General features: G+C 42.3%; 1 protein-coding gene across 3 annotated transcripts in view; it reads left to right on the top strand.

Annotated features, from left to right (window-relative positions):
• Window positions 1–22,639, top strand: part of NUP93 (nucleoporin 93) — a 109,871-nt gene that overhangs the window by 63,807 nt on the left and 23,425 nt on the right. For all 3 annotated transcript variants that reach the window (XM_078063099.1, XM_078063100.1, XM_078063101.1), the window contains 2 exons: window positions 6,493–6,555; window positions 11,525–11,653. In XM_078063099.1, coding sequence (XP_077919225.1) covers window positions 6,493–6,555; window positions 11,525–11,653 — 192 coding nt within the window. The remainder of the gene's footprint in view (window positions 1–6,492; window positions 6,556–11,524; window positions 11,654–22,639) is intronic.

The following is a 22,639-nucleotide window of genomic DNA, read 5'->3' as shown; positions in this document are numbered from 1 at the left end:
AGTTCTGATGGCTACTTGCCGTGCTTATTGGAAGTCTTCTTTCCATCTTGGGCCGACCCTCTTGATTATTCTGGTTTTTAAGTTTCTTTTTTGGTCTACTTAGTTTTCTTTTCCTTTTTCATTGCCTTCCTAGCTGTTGCTTGTGTCTTGGCAATGTTTTTTTTTCATCTACGATGACCATTTTCTACTGTCACTGCTTACTTGTATTATTTTGATTTGGAATGTTGGTTACAGATTTCCTATTAATTTGTATATTGTTATGTATTAAATGAGAGAAGATACAAGACTTTTAAAGCACTCACTGTGTGTTTTTGTCTTATGTCAGATACCTTCTCGTAGAAAGCCTGGCCCGCTGTGGGTGCTTCACTTTAAATTTTGTCAGAGTAGATTGCCAGTTGATCTGTTGAAGGGGAAGAGACATGGAATGGTCTTTTGTGTTCTGAGGACCATGTAAAATATGGCTTTTGCTTTGTGGGGCCAAGCTAGACTAATGATTTTATCTTTTTTGTTTTATTTTTTAATGGTCAGGAAATCTGTGTTCAGAATCTTCAAACTGTTTATGTAACTGTCCAGCAAATCACTTACTTGTTGTAGGTGGGAAGCAAAGAACAGTGAAAAGAGTCACTGTAAGCTCTTTTTTTGCCATCTTACTTTCCTAGCTAAAGTGGATACAGAAATTTTTCGCACAGAGACCCTTATTTCTTACAGTTTTCACTTTTGGAAAGCAAATAAGCTAAGAGAATTTGGCCATATGACAAAAACAAACATCCTTGTGCCCACTCCCTTCTTCTGCAGTAGGAGTTAGCTGCCACTTGTATTCTGAAACCCAGCCTGCCTGGTGACTAAAAATAAGGCCGTTTCTTGCCTGTCTTTCCCAGCGTGGCTGTCAGGTCCCTGAGATGGAACCACACGTTTGATAGGAGAATGGCTTACCTGTGGTTAGGTTCTGGGTTGTTTTTGGTTAGTACAGGTATCCCCTGTACTTTTCAAAAGTCCATGTTATGCCACTTTGCTTTTACAGAAGGACCTACGTTAGTACCTGTTTTTGCAAACCAAAAGAAATCCAAAGCGGACTTCTGTTTTTACGAAAAAAGTGAAAAGCAAAGCAGCCGTCAGCATTTGTCTTGTAGCACACACCCCGAGCAGTAGCCGTGCGAGCAGTGCCCCTGAGAGCCGCACTCAGCATCTCAGCCTCAGCCGCCAGAGCCTTGAACTGTATCTGTGAGCATCTGTGCTTTATCTTGTTTTATTCGGTGCCTCCGTTAACAAGATGTACTCTAAGGTATCAGAAAAGCCAGAGAGGGGTTATTTTGGGGGTCTGGGAACACTCAGAAATTTTTTCATATGTATTAATGGTAATTGCTTCTTTGCTTTATGTCTTTTTGGCTTACAAAAGGTTTCAAAGGAATGTTCTACTTTCAGATAGTGGGGGAAACCTTTATACATTACAAGGCAGCCCATTTCCTCTGTTAAAGGTGGGACACATGGGGGGTTGCCTGGGTGGCTCCGTTGGTTAAGCATCTGACTTTCGATCTCAGCTTAGGTCTTGATCTCGGGGTCGTGAGTTCGAGCCCTGCACTGGGCTCCAAGCTGGGCGTGGGGCCTACTTAAAAAAAAAAAAAAAACACATGGCTGGAGATATTGCTTGGGCAGATGTATGGTGTTTGTTTGTTCCACAGCAATAAATAGTAATATTTTGGGACGCCAAAGAGTTGACATCTAGAGCAGTAATTTCCAGCTTTTTGTCTGTGACCCATAGTAAGAGGTATATTTTATACCATGACCCACTTCATACATAAAAATATGTATAATTGGAAGAAAAGTTTCACAGAACAGTATCTACCCATACCACATATCTCTGTTGCTTGTTACTTGATTGAAAAAAGTGCTGATCGGTTTCATGACCCAATTATGAGTTCTGACTCACATCTTGAAAAACACCATTCTAAAGGAATGCCAAAAACTGATATTTACTGTCTCATTCCTCCCCTAACTATATGAGGTAGGAGGAAGAAAAGAATAAATATGCCGTCATAAAATATCTGTTTATTCTACCTTGATTTGCTGTGATAGAGACAGTATGGTAGAATGGAAAAAGGTAGAAAAGGGGTCAGAAAATTTGGATTCTACAAACTAGGTGATCTTAGTATGGACCCACAGCATTGTAGAGTTGGTAGAGGCTCTAGAAACCATCTTGAATGGCCCTTTCAGCGTTTAAATCTATATTAATTAAGGACATACTTTAACGTATGATCCAGTTAAGTAGCACTGAGACACAGTTCAGTGTTGAGTTAAAAGCGAGGACTAGAACCAGATGTGTGTAACGCACGCCTAGTACAGAGTGATCCCCATAGCAGTGAAAGGGTTAGCCTTTATTAGTACTGGTATAAGAGTTAGTATTCTCTGACCCTTCAACTTCATCATTCGTAAAGGGGAACTGATAACGGACGAAGAAAACAAATTTAAAGGTATTTTTTGCTTCCTTCCTGGACTCTGTCTTTTTAGAGAGAAGAGGAAGTTTCTCCTTATTTTCTTGATTTAGAAGTGTACTGTTCCCTTATTATCTTAGAAACATTGGGTCTCTTGAGAGTCAGAACTGTGTTTGAATTGGCCTCTTCCTTTTCCTGGTTGGGAAACTGTGGTCCAGTTAGTTAAATGCTGAGATTCTGTTTTTTGTTGTTTTTTTTTTTAAAGATTTTATTTATTTGACAGAGAGAGAGATAGCCAGAGAGGGAACACAAGCAGGGGGAATGGGAGAGGGAGAAGCAGGCTTCCCGCAGAGCAGGGAGCCCAATGCGGGGCTCCGATCCCAGGACCCTGGGATCATGACCTGAGCCGAAGGCAGACGCCTAACGACTGAGCCACCCAGGCGCCCCTGAGATTGTTTCTTACCTGTAAAATGGAGAGGGGGTGGATGGAGGCAGAGTGGAGTGATCATGTCTGTTTTTTCATATTGTTAAAAGATTAGCAGTAATGTCTTTGAATTGCTTGGAGCAGTGTCTGGCCCTTAATTGCTTCCTGAATGGGAGCTATTATATGTTACAGAAAGCTTGAAACCAAAACCCATTCAAGGAGCCAGTTAGAAGAGGGTCTGTTTCCAGGACTCTGGCAGTGAGGAGCAGTATACAGATGGGGAAGTCAGGAGTAGTTATCTTACTTAGCAGGCCTGCGATGTTTGTGGAATGTTCTTTATTGAGTGGACCAGCAGTAGACGGGTTGGGTGGGAGACTGTGAGCAATTAGAAAGTGCTTGTCGTCTGCCTTCGGCTTGGGTCATGGTCCCAGGGTCCTGGGATTGAGCCCCGCATCAGGCTCCCTGCTCCGCAGGAAGCCTGCTTCTCCCTCTCCCACTACCCCGCTTGTGTTCCTGCTCTTGCAATCTCACTCTCTCTCTCTGTCAAATAAATAAATAAATAAATAAAATCTTAAAAAAAAAAAAGTGCTTGTTGGCAAGAAGAGGGTTAGGGTGCGGTGCTCTGAGGGTCACAGTTAGATGGCTGGCATCTCCGAGTGGGAGGTGGGCTGTTCAGTCTTGTCTGTGACCAGGGTCTTCATTGAGAAAGGCACCTCCCAGGTCACCCTTCATGCCCTCAGTCCTACAGAAAACCCATTTTCTGATGAGCTATTAAAAGTATATCTCTGGGATGTGGGGTGTGAGAGGTACCTCCCAGAAGCAGTGGGAAGGAAAGGAAACACATGTGGAAAAGGGAAGTCGAGGGAGAGATCTGTGGGAAACTTGGGCCGAGGCAGGTATTTTTCTGCCTTACTATTTAGTTCTTTAATTTGTTACTTTCCCTCGAGGTGTGTATTCTTTAAAAGAAAGTAACTGCCACTAGATGGCACCCAGACCCCGGAACTGTTCTGACTGTGTACGTTATAGTTCTGTTAAAGATTCTTTTCAAAAGATAGGCCACTAATGTGTTGTTTTTAAAAATAAAATGTGATATGTAGCCTGTTTTAGAGAGGAATAAAGGATGAAAAATTAAAATCCAAGATCTGTGTATCTTGTGGGGCCAGTTTGTGCTATCGAGAAAGCCCAATTGTTGAGGTACATAATGGCTCATGGTCTTTGTTCATAGGTAGACGCTGTCTAAAATCTGATTCTCATGCACAAGTGTTTGATTTACTTATTGGTGAGACTTTTGAAATGTGGGTTTATAATGAATATTTTCAACAAGAGAGTCATCTGCCCCTATAGCAGTATCTTTTTCTCTTTCTTTCATCACTATTTCACATTTCACCTCTTAGAAAATTTGGAATTGTGTTTCTTATAGCATATTATGTTGCTTTTAAACAAATGTGTCTGATTATTGCTTTGCATTTGTGTTGTGTGTGTGTGTGTGCGCGCGCGCGTGTGTGCATGGGTTACATGTAGACATGGGTACATTAAAGGAATGGGACAGGCTGATCACTGGGAAGAGCAGAGGAAGCCCAGAAAGGGCATGGGGCACTTGGCACAGCGCCCCCCCCCAACCCCAACTAGAGAGAAAAAAATAAGACCAGGCCTTGTCGGGCAGTGGTTATCACCCCCCACCCTCACCCCAAAGGTGGATTGCGTAGACAATCCACCTCCCATAGCAGCAGCCAGGAAAAGGTGCCACAAAACACAATCTATGCCTGCCATTTGTTTGGGACCAACATTCAATGATGATTCCATAGCTTTGTTTATAAACTGTAATACTAAAACCTTTAGCTTTAGCCATTAAAGACTCTTTGTGAAAGTGAAATTATAATAAAGGTTTGTTGACTTGATTCATTTGCTGTGAAAGGGTATAAACAGGGTCTGTTAAAATCCTCCCCATCATTTCATGTCTGGCCAGAAGCAAGGATGTGGTGCCAAGCTGCCTCCTTCCGTGTGGACCACATGGGGTCCTAACTTTATGTGCTCTGGTTTATTGAGGCTATTGCATTAGTAGGCAAGTAACTAATGCTTCTCCCCACCCTACCCCATCACCAAATAGCAGTGTGGGTATTTGGAGCAGTCTTCATGCTGTGCCCTCAGAGCTGCCCGAGAGCTGCCTCAGGGACTGCCCTGGAGACGCCTATGAGGGAACTGTTTCCTTGGCTGCTGGCCATTGTCCTTGTTCAATCCAGTGCACTGTCAGGTTGGGGTGTGACAGCAGGTGTGGGAGAATCATGGGCCAGTACATAAGAAATCAGGGGAATCTATGAAGATTAATATTTTATTTAAATTTATATTCCCAATTTTAGTGCCCTTTCCCCTTGTTTGTTTTGTTTTGTTTTAGAGAATCAGCAAGTTAGTATCTGGGACTGCTTGAACAACATATATTAAACTGTTATAGTTGTTAAAAATATAATAGGTGATCAAAAATTAACTAACCATGACAGTTTTCAATACTGTCAAATAATGGTTTTAAAATTTAGCATGTCTTCAAAACTTTAGCTTCATTCCGCTTTGTATTATATTCCCCCAGAGAGTGCATATTCTTGGGCATTTCCCTCTTTGATGTCACCAACAGATCTAATCTAATTGATTCCTTTTTTTTTTTTTTTTTTAAATAGGCTCCATGCTGGGCATGGGGCTTGAACTCATGATCCTGAGATCGAGACCTGAGCTGAGATCAAGAGTCGGATGCTTAACCGACTGAACCACCCAGGCGCCCCTAAATCTCATTGATTCTAATAAGTGTATTGAACCTTGAGTCAAGCGCTTGATCACATATCTCATTTAAAATTCATTTTACATACAGGTAAACTAAAGTTGAGCGAGTTTGAGTGACTTGGCTAAATTCATGCCGTCAGTAAATGGAGGCACCTTGATTTGAAACTAAGTCTGTCATCGTGTTACTGTGTAGTTGCATGTTGTAGGCATTTAGCCCTGTGCATATTAAATCAGTCTTGGTCTTCTGTTCATCCCATCTATATTACTACAAGATATATTAAACAAGAAGCGAGTGTCATCAGGCCTGAAATAGGGAGTGCACATGGCAAAACCCCAAAAGAAATGTGTGGGTTTTTTGTTTGTTTGTTTGTTTGTTTGGGGGAGTATCCCAGCCATTGACCAATAAGTGGAAAACACCCAGACAGGTGGATGGTGCTGCTTCTGCAATGTTAGGAAGAAATTGAAGAATGAATTGAAAAAGCAGCAGAGAAATATAGACTAAAGACAGTTAGAAGCACTGTGACTGTTGTGTAGTCAAAGCTGTGTCTATAATCCAGGCCATTCAGAAATACTGAAGGGCAGTCTTGACCGTTAGTTCACGTTTTACATGTTTATAGGATGTGAAACTCGAGCTGCTGCTTCATGGGACTTCAGCTTCTAACAATCATCATGTGCTCTCAAAATGAAAGAAACTAGGAAACACCTGGAAAAACCCTCTATTTTGATGTTTCTGAGTTAAGAAACTTCTGTCAGGGTGAAGGTGGGCAGGATAGCAGATATCCTGATGGCGATTTTTTTCCCCTACAGTGTACTTTTGATTATTTGAAGGTTGATTTTAACTAAGTTGTGTCGTTTCTCCCCCTTTCCTAGGGCTTCCTGAAGAATGAGAAGGACAATGCCCTGCTGTCTGCCATTGAGGAGTCCCGGAAGAGGGTAAGAAAGGAACCCAGATGAGGATGGACACACCATTGTGAGGGCAGCAGTGTTCTGGAAGCTGGAGCCTGTGTCCAGGCCCAGCTCTCCTACTTAGTTAGTTCACCAGAGGGAGTTCTACAGGAACCGTTTTTGAGGAAGATAATCATGCTTGTAACTCTACTTGTATTTAGTGACTGAAATGCATCTGAAACAGAATGGTCAATTAATTATTAAATTAACCTTAAAGTGGAAGGCCAGACAATTCTTTGGTTTCATTGTTATGGTATATAAAATGGTATTTTGATTTCAGCTGACTGAACCAGCATTTCAGAACAACAATTATGATCAAGGATAATTTTCCTTAATCTTACCTTTTATCATACAATTTGACTTTCTGTGTTACCTTTTACAATAACAATTTTCCCAAGCTCTTTAAAAAAAAAAAAAAAAGGAAAGGAAACCAGCTTGGCTGTCCACAGGATGATAAAGAAGTCAGCCAGAGCAGCCATTATATGGGCAGCATTATTTTGCGTCAGGCATTCCCTCAAGGTACTCAAGGATTGTTTACTAACATGTGTTATCTCCATTTGTTTCTGACAAGAATTGGAAGATCAAAACCTTTCCAGAAGATCCCATTACGGAGTAAGAGATTTTATTTTTAGGCCACTGGAGTCCTTTGGGGGGCGGGGAGAGGAAGGTTAGCAGTCCCCAGGAAGGAGGCTGGGGAGGGTTCACTCTAGTCTGCCAGCAGTGCATGTCTCTGCAGAAGTGCATAGGGTTGAAGGGGAAACCTCTGCTCTGTTGTTTACTTTATAACTCTTATATCAAGTGAAATATATTTATGTATTATTTATGTAGTTTAAAATTACTTATGTAGTGTAAAATAATAAAATAAAAAACTTTGTCAGTGTGCTTTATTAAAATGTTCTGTGCAGGTGGGACTATCTCGGGAAGGCTGATATGAGAGAGAGAGAGAGAGGGCAGCAGGGGGCTTGCCAGCTCTTAATTTGTAAGAAGATGTTCCAAAGGCATTTATTTAAATGATTGGTACGTTTAACTATCAGAGTAAAAACAAAATCCCCCAAATTTTATTAAGTACATTTTTGGCAGTAGTACTTATTCCTAGAAATAGATTGAGATTTGAAAAAAAAAATTTTTTTTTTTTATAAAGGCTTCTTTGTTCACACTTTGAGTGAATTACTCACCAACATCAATTCTCCTGCTGTAAAGGACCAGTGAAATTAAATTAGGATTGTCGAATGCCACTGAGCCTTATTAATCCATTTACCCTGCGGAATGTGTTTCTGGAATTGGCAGTCTCTGTGCCATACTGAGACTAAATGTGCAGCCAGCCAAAACATCTAAGTGACATACCACAGTGCACAATGTGTGCATATGTGTTTGTGAGGGAGATGTTCCGGCGTTGGGAGCCGGCCTGGGGGGAGACCTTTCACCTGTCTGGACACCAGCAGACTACCACTGAGCAAGAATTATTTTCAAACAAAAGGTGAGCGGCTTCCTGGCATTTTGGTGGTAATTTCATGTTTGAATAACTTGCCAATGTCCTGCTGAAATGCCAAGAAAACAAGCTACAAAACCACAAATGTGTCCTATGTTATTCCATTTGGTGCATCCCAGCAAAAACAGAACAACATTATCAGAACATATGTAGAGTTTCCAAAAGCCAGAAACAGCTCAATAATAAGCGGGTGTGAAGTCAAAGCATATTTCCCTATTCCCTTTATGAAAGTGGGGTTCAAGTGCTCCTCACCTGTTTTTAATTCAGTTGCCCAGTTCTCTTCCTGTCTTCCTTTCTTGACTGTATGCAGAGAGAGATGCCCACACATAACTTGAAAGAGTCCAGTGTAATTTATAATTTCTCCACTGCTTTGTCATTTTCTGTGGTTTGTCTTTCCTTCCTTTTAATTTGTACACATCCATGCACCCTTCCAGGTTGTCCCTTTTCTCTTCCCTTGGATTCCTCTGCTTCTTGTCCCTACTATTCCCTACCTTTCACCTTGCCTCAGACTTTCACTCCTCTTAGTTGTCAGTTAGTAGCTCTGTTGAATCTCATTCATTAGCTCTCCTGGTTGACATTGTTCTTTGCACCTAATCCAGTGGTTCAGTTGTGGGTCTAAAGGGAATAGGCTGAAATAGGGCAGATGGGTGGCTGATCATCTCTGATTAGCCCACAAATTAGATGTTCATTAGCTCAAATGTAATTAAGATAAGCTAGGGGTTGCATGGTCAAAGGAAGAGAATTTTAATATTGGGCCATTTATTTTTATTTGAAGCTCCTTATCACACTAATGATGAATGGAACCACAGTGCTGTTCATTCAGGTTGTGGGGCTGTTTCTAAATGAGTAGCCTGGCAGTCTCCTCAGATATATCTGAGGATTTGAGCCTAGAAAGCTGCCAGTTTTCAGAGTACTTCCTGTGTTCTTGAAACAGGAGTTCTTGGCACATAGGTGGGCAGCCTGATGAACCAGGTGTTGGTTAATTCCCATTCTTGTCACTCTAACCCTTAAATGATGCTGGAAGTCTGTGCCCACTGTCCTCATCAACAGCATTCTCTGGGTAGTATACTGTCTGTTTTCTTCAGTTGCTTTCACTATTCTGCCATTCTTTACCAGCCAGAGGACTTATCCTTAAGAAAAACTCTTGTGACGCTCCGGTGTCGTGGGTCAATACCACAGCTTAGGCCGTGCCTCACCTCCTGTTGCAGGCTCGGAAAGCTGTGTGGTATGCCAACCTTCCCCCACCTCCCTATTTCTGCCCGCCCTGGTCCCCGTGCCACATCGCCCTTCATTTTCCCTTGCTGGGAGAGGCTCAAGGCTGAGGAGGTTGTTGGTTTGACCACTAAATGGGAAGAGTTGAGAAGAAATTGTGGTTCACTTGTGCACCATTTCTGGATATCTTCTAGGGAAACCACCCCTTCTCCTACGGCCTCACACCGCCATTCTGTTCTAGTATATTTCTTTCTATTCAAAATGCATAGCTCTCATATTCAAGTTCACTAACGTAACAAGAGAAAATGATTTTTGCCTTGGGTATTTTTTCACCCCAGTCTAACTGACTGGAATAGTCCATTCTGCCTGACTCCAGTGAGAAGCAAACGAGGTGGAAGACTGTTTTTAAAGTTCGTGATTGTCATTTCTCCTTATGTCTTCAGAATACATATTAGAGAAGGGATTCACTGATAGATGGACCAAAATCAGACTTGAAGGATATGCCAGCCTTCTTCCTAATCATTTTTGTGTATGTCTGCTATTTGTTTTTTTCATGTTTTAATAAATATTGGTCCATACTCAGAACATCCCATTTGTAGGAAGAGTGTATATGATTTTTCTGACAGTTTCCCAGGGCTCATGTATATGGATATTATCAGTATAAAGTATCTGTGTTGCCAGAAATAAAGTAGGCATTACTAATACTCATTCCCTTGGTGCTGCCTAATTAGATGCCAATCTGATTGTAAATGAAATGGCTTTTTGAAAAGTGGGCTGAAGCTGTTGGGAAACGCAGTCTGCCAGTTAAAGAATAACAGGCTAAGAACGGTCATGATTCAGTGTATTTTTAAGTTGCTTTCATTTCTTCAAGAACGTTTTGTTTTGTTTTATCTTCTCCCTCCCTCCCTTCCTCCCTTCTTCCCTTTCTTTCTCTTTTTCCTTTTCTTTCTGAGCACCTTTGTTTTGGCAACAACCTGCAGTATTACCACTAGACAGGCGTGAGGTTTGCCAGACATTTTCTTGATCACTTTGGGTAGAGTGGTGGGAGACCCAGTCGTAGAAAGTGCCACTTTTCTTTTACTGGTTTGCTTCCTCCTATGGAAGTATTATTGTCTCTTAAAAAATAAAGACATTGAGAGACTCTCTTGTTTTTGTCTTTTCCTAGATGTTTACTAAAAACCATTGATTTTTATAATCCAAGAAAAGTACTTCACTTTAAACTGTGACATGCTATCACTTGTAATATGTAGCCTAATTTCAGAGGTTTAAAAAGGTATTTATCTTAATGAGCACATGAAAAGATGTTTAACATTATTATCATTAGGGGAATGTAAATAAATCAAAACCATGAGAAATCAACTCACACCTATTAGGATGGCTACTGTCTCCCCCCCCCCCCAAAAAAAACCCAACAACCCAGAAAATAGTAAGTACTGGCAAGGGTGTAGAGAAGCTGGAACCTTTGTGCATTGTTGGTGGGAATGTAAAATGGCACATCCTCTATGGAAACACTGTTCAATCCATCGAAAAATTAAACACAGCATTACCATGTGATCCAGCAGTTCCACTTCTGGGTATATACCCCAAAGAATTGAAAGCAGGAGCTTGAAGAGATATTTGTACATCCATGTTTATAGCAACATTACTCAGAATAACCAAACGGTGGAAGTAACTCAGGTGTCCATGGATAGATGGATGGATCAACAAAATGTGATAGACACACACAGTGGAATATTATTCAGCCTTAAAAAGGAAGGAAATGCTGCATATGCTACAACACGGATGAATCTTGAAGACATTATACAAATGGAATAAGCCAATCACAAAAAGACAAACACTGTATGATTGCACTTATATGAGGTACCTGGAAGTAGTCAAAAACATAGAGACAGAAAGTAGTGTGGTGGTTCCTGGGGACTGGGGGAAGGAGAGGGTGGAGAGTCAGTGTTTAACAGGGACAGGATTTCAGTTTTACAAGATGAAAAAAGCTGTGGATGGCTGCATGACAGTCTGAATGTACTAACATCACTGAACTGTACACTGAAAAGTGGTTAAGTAAATTTTATAAGTATTTTAGCACTATTAAATTTTTTTTTTTAATGCATTAGACTCTAAGGATAATTTTTAAAGTAGGTCATTGTTGCTCTGCTTACAGAAAGATGGATCATCGGAGGGGCTTTGAGTCTCTGTTGAACTTTGAAGGAAACCATGTTGTTTTCCCGTTTGGATCATCTCCCCTCTTTTCCTCTCTGACAGACCTTTGGCATGGCTGAGGAGTACCATCGAGAGTCCATGCTGGTTGAGTGGGAGCAAGTGAAACAGCGAATTCTCCACACACTGCTGGCATCAGGAGAAGATACCCTGGACTTTACTCAAGAAAGTGAGGTAGGTTGAGTCTAAAAGATAGGCCTCTACTAATAAAAATGTGAGGTCAGGAAATGCTTATCTACTCGACTACTGGCACTCTTGGAGCAGATAATCACCATCTCCCTGGAGACCCTTTCTTCCCCTGGCCTCCAGGATGCCCACATTTGCTGGGATTTCCTCCAGCATGTCTGGCTGTTTCTGCTCAGCTTACTTTGCTGAGTTGTCCTCAGGCTCCTTGACCTCTAGATGTTTGAGTGTCCTGGGGCTCAGTCGTTGACCTGTGCTTTCTCCCTCAATCACTGCCCTGTTGATCTCATCTGGGCTTGTAGCTTTAAATACCATTTCTATGCTGATGATTCAGATTTACCTTGCAGCCCTACACCCCAGACTCATTTATCTAGTGGCCTTCTTGGCTCTCCTTGGGTGTCTCATAGCCATCTCAAGCTCTCCATGTCCATAGTTGGGTCATGATAGGAACTGCCTGCCATCCCCCTTCCCATGCCAGCTTGCCAGCCTTCTTTTCACAGAGTTTATCATCTTTATAAACGGCAGTCCAATTTTTCACTTACTCAGATCAAAAACCTCAGATTCATTTTTGTCCTCTCCTTCTCCCACCTAGTCTCTCTCTCATGTTGGCAGGTCCAGTTAACCTTACTCTCAAAATACCAGACTCCAACCACTTCTTACTATTCCAGCGTTAGCACTCTGGTCCAAACCACCATCATCTCTCTCTCAGATTGTTGAACTAGCCTCCTAACTGCTGGTTTTACTTAATATGGCTGTCTAACAAATTATCCGAACTGTAGTGGCTGCAAACAAGCATTTAGCTTAGCTGGGTTTCTTGAAAAGTGTTAGCTGAAGCTATCATTTCAAGATTCAACTCAGGGAGAATCCACTCCTAAGCTCACTCAATGTGGCTCTGGGCAAGCCTCAGGTTTTCTCTGGCCCTTGGCTGGGAATATCAGGTTCTTGTCATGTGGGTCTCTCTGTTGTGCTGCTCACAACACAATAACTTGCTTCTCCTGGAGCAAGAGTGGGGGATCTGAGGGAGAGCTAAAGCGCTCCCTAGATAGAAACCAGAGTTTCTGTGACTTAATCATGAAAGTAATATCTTACTCCCTCTGTTCAAAGTAAGTCACTAAATCCAGCCTATACTCATGAGGAAAAGATCGTACAGGAGCTTGAATTCTAGGAGGTGGGGATTGGCGGGGTGGGGGAACCATCTTACAGGTGCTCGACCACACTAGTCTCCCTGCTTTTGCCTTGTACAATATCTTCTCAACACAGCAGCCAGAATGACCCTGTTAAAACACAGGTTAGATCATGTCACTCCTCTGCTTAGGATCCTCCAGTGACACCTACCTCACTTGGAGTGAAAACCAGTCTTCACCATGACCTCTCTGTCCTCACCTGACCTAGTGCTATTGCCTCTCCGAGCTCACCTCATACTACTATTCCCATTGCTCTTTCTGCTCCAGCCATGCAAACTTCTTAACAGATTCCTTGAACAAAGCTGGTAGGCTTGCTCCTGCCTCAGGTCCTCTGTGCTTCCTGTTGCATTCTGTCGAGAATGTTCTTCCCCCAAGTAGCTGTGTGGCCGTCTCCCTCACTTCCTTCAAATATTTACCCAGTCCCATCTCAGTGAGGCCTTCCAAGGCCTTGATATCTGAAATCTAACACAGCCTCTCCCCATTCAACACTTCCTATATCCCCTTTTCTTGCTGTATTTTTCTTTTCAGCATTTCCTTCCACGTACCATTGTGTATGTTTCATGTCTTTATACTGCTTAGTGCCTGTTTCTCATAGTAGAAGGTAAGCTCTATGAAGGTAAGGAATTTGTCTTGATTTTACTCATACCTGCAGTGCCTAGATGAGTGCCTAGAACAGATGCTCGAGCAATATTTGCTGAACAAATCATTGGGCTCTGGCTAACTTTGTGGTAGCTGAAGTATTAGAGATACGTTGAAACTGATTTTAGAGTGAGAATGTTAAATAGGGTTTGTTTTAATTGCCAGTGTTTATTGATTGGTGGTAGTGCTAAGTTGAGGGTTTTTCTCGCCTCTAAAATCTGATTTTTTAAAAAGGCAATGTATTTATGTGATTCAAGAATTAAAGTACCCTGTCCCTCAAAAGCTCATTCCCTCCCCGCTTTGCCTCCCCCAGATGTAATCACTATTACTATTTTCTTGTGTATATTTCCCTTGTTTCTTTATATGAACACAGGTATATGAGATTATACATTCTTACCTTCCTCCCTCCTCCTTATATGAAAGTTAGCTTTCTCTATGCTCTGTTCTCTATCTTGCTTTCTTCACTTCATGTATCCTGGAGATCTTTCCTGAGAGGGACTTTGAGGCTTCATCTTGGGAGTGGCAGGAAAGAGCATCTTGCTTGATCAGTCATGTCTGCCTTTATCCTATGGGGAGCTATGACTTGCCACACAGTTACCACTCTGCTGTTGAGGAGCGAACAGATCTGGGGGTCAAATCCTCGCTTCACCACTTACTAGTTCTGAGACCTTGTTCGAGGGACTTAACCCTGCAGACTTTCAGTGTCTTTACTGGTGAAATGGGATGATTGGGAAGATTAGTGATAATACACCTGACCCATAATGGCCATCCCTTACTATTGTTATAAAAAGTTGTTTCAGATGATTTAGAGGTGCAGATTAAAAATTATACAGTGTTATAAAAATTATTGTGTAAGACATTTCAAGTAATATTACCAATGCTTCCTGGTAAGTCTATCCTGGAATTTGTTTCATGGCTAGCTAGCATTCTTTTCTCACAAGTGCTAGGACAACTGAGGCTCAGAGAGACACGTAGTATACTGGTGAGATCCAGGACTGTTGGCTTCTATACCATCATTCTGTTGAAGTCTGGATCAAATGTGGGTAGTTTGGCAGTGTCATGCCTACAGGGTAACTTCATACATTCCGTACTGATTTAAAAACCATTTTTTTCTATTAAATTAGCCCCCAAATAAATGCTAAAGACATTTGTCTTAGGAAACTACTCATTAAGGACCCTGTGGCACATTTCTTAGACTCAAAGACTTCAAAGACTAAGATCAGATCTTTGGGAAAGAAGAACTAATGTGTAAAACCCTTGGCCAGTCTCATGTTTCTTTCTCAATTTCTTGTGAGTCTGGACAAATAAGTAGAACAGCTCATGGTTTTATAAACTTCATTTTTTAAAATGGTGTTAATAGGTTGTGGTCTGTATTGGGATTTGGAAGTAATTATAAGCTGCTAATGAGATGTTCTTTTTTGATTGCTCTTCTCTTAAAAATAGATTAGTCTATTTAGTAGACTTTTTCTTCCTTGACCTCGAGTCCCCTGGGAAGAGAGTTATCGATACTTTTGCTATTCTCTATTGTGACACCTAGCATAATGGATAGCATTGCTGTAAAAGCTGGCAAGGGATGCAGATGGTTCTCCCTTTAGGTCACCTAGGGAATTGCCATTTTCTGGAACCTTGTCGGTTCTGTTTGTTGCTGTTGTTTTGTTGAAATTTTTTCCTGAAGTATAACATATATATATACAGAAAAATGCATACATTATAAGTATGCAGCTCTGTGAATTATCACAAATGGAAGACACCTAGATGAAGAAACAGATTATTACCAGCACCCCAACAACCCTCCTTGTGTGCCCTTCCAGTCACTACCTCTCAACCACCACCACCACCAAGGGACCGTGGTCCTGACTTCTAACATCATAGATTAATTCTGGCTGTTTTTGAACTTCATGTAAATGAAGTCATGCAGTATGTACTCTTGTTTCTGGCTTCTTTTGCTGAACATTCTGTATATCGTTGCATGTAGTTGTGGGCCATTCATTCTCATGGCTGAACAATATAACTACAATCAGCTTATCCATTCTTGGGTTGATGGACATTTGGATAGTTTCCAGTTCTTGGCTTTTATAAATAGTGCTATTGTGAACATTCTTGTACGTGTCTTTTGGTGAACATATGTTTGCATCTCTGTTGGGTACAGCTAAGAGGGGAATTGCTGGGTCAGAGGATATGCATGTGTTCATCACTGGTAGATACTGCCAAACGATTTTCCAAAATGGTTGTATCCATGTACCCTCCTACCAGCATTATGTGAGAATTCCATTTGTTCCATATCCTTGCCACATACTTGGTATTTTTCACCTTTTTTAAAATTTAACCATTTCTACAGGCTTTTTCCTTCTTTTTTTTTTTTTTTTTTTTTAAAGATTTTATTTATTTATTTGAGAGAGAGAACACCTGAGAGGGGATAGGGTCAGAGGACGAAGCAGACTCCCTGCCGAGCAGGAAGCCCGATGCGGGACTCGATCCAGGGACTCCAGGATCATGACCTGAGCCGAAGGCAGTCGCTTAACCAACTGAGCCACCCAGGCGCCCCAGGCTTTTTCCTTCTAATCTTCTTCAAAAAATAATGGAAAGGTGATGTTATCTCCACTTGGCCAGGCATTTTCCTCTACCCTGTTTATAGGAAACCACTGTGTGAAGGCCAGAGATAGGCTTTGGGATTCCCGGGCTTGGGTGTCTTTCTTGAAAATGGCCCCTCTGGAAGAAGCGTCATAAGGAATGTAGAACACGTGTGAAGGGATTCGCCAGGTGACAGCAGAGAGTGCGCACGCAACACATCCGAGCAGTATTTATGGTGGCTGTTAGTATTTGGTAAGCTACACATGAAATTTATTTTAATCATTTCAGTAGGGATCTGGCCCCTTTTAGGGATTTCCCTTGGTTTATAAAGTATCTCTCGGAATGAAAGAAAATTGTGTATAAGTAGAAGAAATAATTAAAGAAGTATGACTTGCCATCTAAACCATTCTTTTCTGGGCACTTTATTGTCAGGAATAAGGTTGTTGGCATCCAGAATCATTGGTTAGGAAGGAGGCTTTTGATCATTTTGAGCTGACCTTACATTTGAAGGAAAATGTTCACATTTGGATAATTTAATATAAAGAGAAGCTTGAGACTTTTTTTTTTTTTTAAGATTTATTTATTGGGCACCTGGGTGGCTCAGTTGGTTAAGCAACTGCCTTCGGCTTGGGTCATGGTCCTGGGGTCCTGGGATCGAGTCCCGCATCAGGCTCCCTGCTCAGCGGGGAGTCTGCCTCTCCCTCTGACCTCTCCCCTCTCATGCTCTCTCTCTCTCATTCTCTCTCTCAAATAAATAAAATCTTTAAAAAAAAAAAAAAGAGTTATTTATTTTAGAGAGAGCAAGAGCGTGGGGGAGGGGCAAAGGGACAGTCTTAAGCAGACTCCACGCTGAGCACGGAGCCCCACATGGGGTTCGATCTCACAACCCTGAGATCACGACCTGAGCGAAAACAAAGAGTCGGACACTTAACCAACTGCAGCACCCAGGCACCCCTTGAGACTTTTTTATTTTATTTATTTATTTATTTATTTTTTTTTTTTTAAAGATTTTATTTATTTATTTGACAGAGAGAGACACAGCGAGAGAGGGAACAAGCAGGGGGAGCGGGAGAGGGAGAAGCAGGCTTCCCGCCGAGCAGGGAGCCCGATGCGGGGCTCGATCCCAGGACCCTGGGATCATGACCTGAGCCGAAGGCAGACGCTTAACGACTGAGCCACCCAGGCGCCCCCCCCTTGAGACTTTTTTAAAAAGCAGAAGTGAGGGGTGCCTGGATGGCTCAGTCATTAAGCATCTGCCTTCAGTTCAGGTCATGATCCCAGGGTCCTGGGAACCAGCCCCACGTCGGGCTCCCTCCTGAGTAGGGAGTCTGCTTCTCCCTCTCCCTTTGCACCTCCCCGTGCTTGTGCTCACTCTCTCTCTCCCACTCACTGTCAAATAAATAAAATCTTTGAAAAAAAATTAAAAAAATAAATAAAAGCAAAAGTGAGCTAGGATATGGTAGGTTCCTGAACCTTTTACCTCCAAGCCTTCTGATAACAGAAGAGCAACAACACATTGGTGATACCTGTTTCCAGCAAGTTTTAAGAAGGGAAATGATGCTTCCATAGCATAAATTCAATTTGGGAAATTGCTTTCCTTAGAATATGATTGAAGAAAGAGGTGGAATTTTTAAAGGAAGAGAAGAATTGAAAGATTGTTAATAACTTCTCAAGTTGTGGTCTGAATAAAAACCATGTGCTTTGAAGCAAGAAAGAGACTTCTGGAACCCCTGTGGCATCCTTGCATGTGGTTAGTGGGAGGGAGAATACCCCCAGTGCTGTGCTGCTCGCATGATAACACATGGGGTTTGAGCAGTGTTGGGAATCCTTGATATATCTTAGCCAACTTTTAAAACAGTATTTAAAAGTCAGTTTTTTATCTAACTTCAGTACAGTCTCGTGCCTGCATTGGTATTAGATGTAGTCAACAGATGGGGTTTTTTCCCCCAAAGTTTTATATATTTATTAGGGAGAGAGAGCATGCACACACATGAGCAGGAGGAGGGGCAGAGGGGAAGCAGACTCCCTGCTGGGCTCTCTCTGGGAGATCATGACCTGTGCCAAAACCAAAAATTGGACACTTAACCGACTGAGCCACCCAGGCACCCCAGTAGATGGTTCTTTAATGTACTGTCTGGAGAATGACTGAGCCTAGCAAGCAACAGGCTCCATTGAGAAGCTAAGTTGTAGCTTAATTGCAGATAGTGAAGGTAACATTTCACATTGTGATGTACAAACAGTGAATGTTGAATATAATTTCTCATTTTGATAACTGACATAATACCAGATTTCATCAATTCCCAGTCACAAAACTTTTCCACATTTTAAAATCTCTGAAATCAGGGTGTATCTTAAATCCAGTGTCATAATTTAGTTGACAGCATTTTCCCTTTCCTAGTGGTACATAAATAACCTGTCTTATAATAGATGATGTATTAGATTCAGTGGAATACAGTCAAATAGAGACCAACAGAGTCTGAATTGGGAAACTCTAGACTAGATGATTCCAAACTGTATTTTATGGCTCCCTGGTCATTTCCTGGGGGGAAGATTTCTTTCACAAACTGGAATGTGGGTAGGATTTCAAGTATAGAAAGTGCTCTGCTCTTCTTTCAAAAAGAAGTTTAAAAAGCCCAAACAGGCCCTTCATTTTCACGTCATGATGTATCGTACACGAGCACCTTCTTGGACAGTATTCCGACGGTAGAGCGATATAGATGCCCTTTCGGACACTCGGCCGCTCTCCTCGCTGCACGCAGCCATAACCTCTGACAGCGGCGCACCTGCTGTCCTTCCAGCTCCCTCTCGCACGTTCCTGTGCACTTGTAGACAGACAGCTTCAGCTCATCGCGGCCCATTTATTCCATAAATGACACCATCTTTTATATTAGATTCTACAACTTAGCATTACGGTTTGATTGTTTTGAACTTAGTTTGGAGCCTTTTCTGGGTGTTGGTACGTGTAGGTGTCTGCCATCTTTTAGTGGCTCTGTAGGTTTCATTGTGTAAATGGCCCAAGAATCCTTCCCACTTTGTCCATGAAGAATGAGGCTCCAGAGAGGTTAGATGTCATTACCGAAGGTCACACAGTTGGGTTGCATTTAGAACCTGGGTCTTCTGGTCCCCAGTTGGTGTTTCTTTCTAGTAGTACTGGACTTCTGTGTACAGATTCTATAGCCAGCTATTATGAATTAATCACTTTGGTTCCATTTTGCTTATATAAAATCAAACATTATACTTGGAAATAAACTCTCATCCTTTTGTAGTATTTGCATATATATTTTTTTACCCCATACCTATTTTGCTAACAATGCTAGTTACAATCTTTTCTGTAGAATGTGCCCTTCTTGGGAAAAGAGTTTTATTTGTACCTGGATATTCTTTGTACAAAAGTAGTTGCTTAACAAAGCTTGTGATTCCCTGCTGCTACCCTCCAGCCACTTCCTACCTGACCTGGAATGTTCTCTTAATGTTACCCTCTATTCTGAGAAAACTCTTCTCATTTCTGTGCTCCCTGCTGATTCTTTACTTACCGCATCTCCACACTCCTGGGTGAGCCCCTTGCTGCCCTCTCTGGCCCTGCCCTCCCATCTTCCCTGCCTTTCTGGTCTCTGATTCCCTGCTTCTGTTGTTTCTGTCGTGGTGCCATCAGGCCCTGGTGCAGAGAGACCCAAGTGTCCAAGGGGTTTGGAATTACTCCCACACAACATACTGGCAGCTGCTTTCCCAGCCCTCAAGCAGCTCCTGGGTTTCAAATTCCAGTGAATGTTTGCTGGTTCCTCGGCTCAGGAATGTGCGTGTACACATCCTGTTGTTGGGATAATTGACTTTATGTGTGGTGTGACGGAGACTTGGCCAAGGGCAAATGAAGGAGAGGTAACTTTGAAAACAAGAGCATTAGGCAAAATTAATTTAAATGGAAATTTAAAGGCTGAAAACCAACTACTTTTTAAATGGATACTTTTAAAAGTTAGGTTTTAGTACTGGAACATATTTCTCAAGGCTGTTTACGTATATGTAGCTGAAACAACTATGTCCTTGCAGAAATGTTTGAGTGTTGTGTTCCCCTTTTTATCCTTCTAGTCATTCCCCTCAATTAGGCTACTGGAGTTAATAGACTTAGTGCTCTGTTTTTTAAAAAGACTTTGGGATCATCAACTTTCATATGGTTAGTTCTGTTCCAAAAGTGTGGCTGTGTGTTACTGGGAGCACTCAGAATTAGTCCAGAAGGAGAGAATGAGCTGCTGGGGGGTTCTGTTCATACAAGGAATATGTATTTATTGTAGAAAAATGAGATGAGAATTTCCAGCCAGCACAAAGTAAAATAGTTTATGTTATGTGTCTGTGGTGTCCATATCTATCCAATAGGGTTTATTCCTATGTTCATTATAGTTGTTTATGTTTTATTTAAAAGGTGGTAATAGTTAGTGTTTTGGGGCCAACCATTGGCCCCTGTGCTGAGTTCTTTCTACTTATTCCTCACAACAGTGCTGTGAGGTAAGTACTGTTTTTCTCCTTGCTTAATCTTGATCACAAACCGGAGGTGGATGCCGTTACTGCTCCTGTTTTACGGCTAAAGAAACCAAGGCTCCAAAGAAGCAGTGAATGCAGTCCAGATCACATGGTAGTGAGTAGTGGAGCCAGGATTTCTAACCACCCCTCTCTTGGTCTTTGGTGGCTGTCCTTGGAAAGTTGCCCTGGGCTCCCCCGACAGACATTGCGGAGCCAGACTGCACTCAAACCATGGCTCCACTGCCTCCTATTGGAGTGACCTTGGGCAAGCTGCTTTCTTTGTGCTTTGGTGTCTTCATCTATAAAATTGACATAATAAAAGTACATTCTAGGGTTGTGGGAATTAAGACAGTGCTTGGCATATAGTAGTACTCAATAAGCGTAAGTGTCGTTATGACCTGGTGGTTTTCACTAATTCTGTATTTCAGATAGGAATGCTTTCAGCTGTGAGTAACAGAAGACCAGTTTCAGGGGCTTAAATAAGGATTTCTTTTGTTCTCACCTAACAGGAAGTCTGTGGGTGTGGAGAGAGTGTGGGCCTTCATTCAGTTGTTCGGCGCCACCGTCAGGCCCAGCGCCTCTCTGTGCACCACCGTCCTCAGCACATCACTGGCTTTAGCTCACAGGATGGCTGCTGCAGCTCTGTGCATCCTGTTTACACTGGGGGGCGTCCAGGAGGATTGGAAGGCCATGCCAGGCTCTTCATTTTCCCTGCCTCAGGAAGAGCAGAAGCTGTCCCCAGAATGTACTCCAGACTTGTGCTTCATCTCATAGGCTAGAACTAGGGTTCACCGCCACTCCCACCTGCAGTAGAAGCTGGGGAAGCGTATATTCGGTAGTGCGTAGAGGTAAATTTTCAGAAAGTTGGCAGTCTAGCTGATACTCCTTGGGATAGCTTGACATCTGCCGTGGTGGGAGTCTTCACATCACGGAAACCAGCAGACACTACACATCAGGGCCCTCCCCCAGGCCGGTTGTTAAACATGGACCAACACACTGTTAGGTGTCTTTAACTGCCTCTGCTGGACTAAAAGGTGCCAGGGGGTGGAGGTGAGAGGTAGGAATTTGAAATGATCATTGGGTCGGCCAACCGGCAGCATCTGCCAAGGTCAGTAAACTTTCAAGCTTTTAATAGCAGTGACTGCAGAAAATCAGAGCTGAGGAGGACCTTCTGAGGTTGTCTAGGACATCCCCTTCGTTCGACTGAGGGGAACCTGAGGCTCCAAGAGAATGTGCTCCGCCCCAGACCCCAAAGTCAGGGAGTGAAGTGGCCCTCCCGGAACCCAGGTGTCCTGACAGCTCAGCCTTCACTCCCCAGAACTTCACCTTTCGGCCTCCTGCCCGCTCTCCTTGCCAACCTACTCACAGCACTTGCCCACACAAATACTCCTTTTGCCAGCTTTGCTAGTGCCAGCAAGTTTTGCTGCTGTCTTCTGTCGGTTTCCCAGAAAACCTGCTTGCTTTAAACTCCTTTTTTTTGTTTTGTTTTGTTTTAGTCGATACAGCATTACATTTTTTTCAATGGGAGAAACTTAAAAGAATTTGCTATAGCACAGTATAAACTAATGTAGAAATTTAAGAATATACCTAATAAGATATACCTAATTTTGAACCATACTTGTTTACAGTAGAGAATGAAGCTTAACTAAAGATTTAACTTTAGTCTTTCTTTTAAAAAAGCCTAATAAACTTTTCCATCTGTTTGTGTCTGACTCTCCCCATAGATGGGAAGCTCTTTGGGGACAGGCTCTGTGGGCTGCCCTGTTGTCATCCCCGTGGGGGTGGACTTGCACACAGCTATGCATGCGGTGGGCGCTTAGCAAACGTTTGCTGATTGAATCAATGACTGCCCAATTTAGACTAGCTTTGTATCTTCAGATGTAGAAAGTTAATCAGCAGCTGTTCTCTTAGGGTGGGCTTTGGATTGAAAATGTCTGAATTGTAACCCTTTACACTCCAGTCCCTCAGCTGTCTGATATGATTGATGGAAACAGGAAGCCCACAGATAACAACAGCTTCACTGGTGTGAACACATGGAGGGAAAGGATGGTGTGGAAATGGAGCTTGAGAT

This window comes from Halichoerus grypus, chromosome 15 (genome assembly GCF_964656455.1).
Source record: "Halichoerus grypus chromosome 15, mHalGry1.hap1.1, whole genome shotgun sequence".
Classification (NCBI taxonomy): domain Eukaryota; kingdom Metazoa; phylum Chordata; class Mammalia; order Carnivora; family Phocidae; genus Halichoerus; species Halichoerus grypus.
The sequence above is the reverse complement of the archived record's forward strand: the minus strand, read 5'-3'. Positions and strand labels throughout refer to the sequence as shown.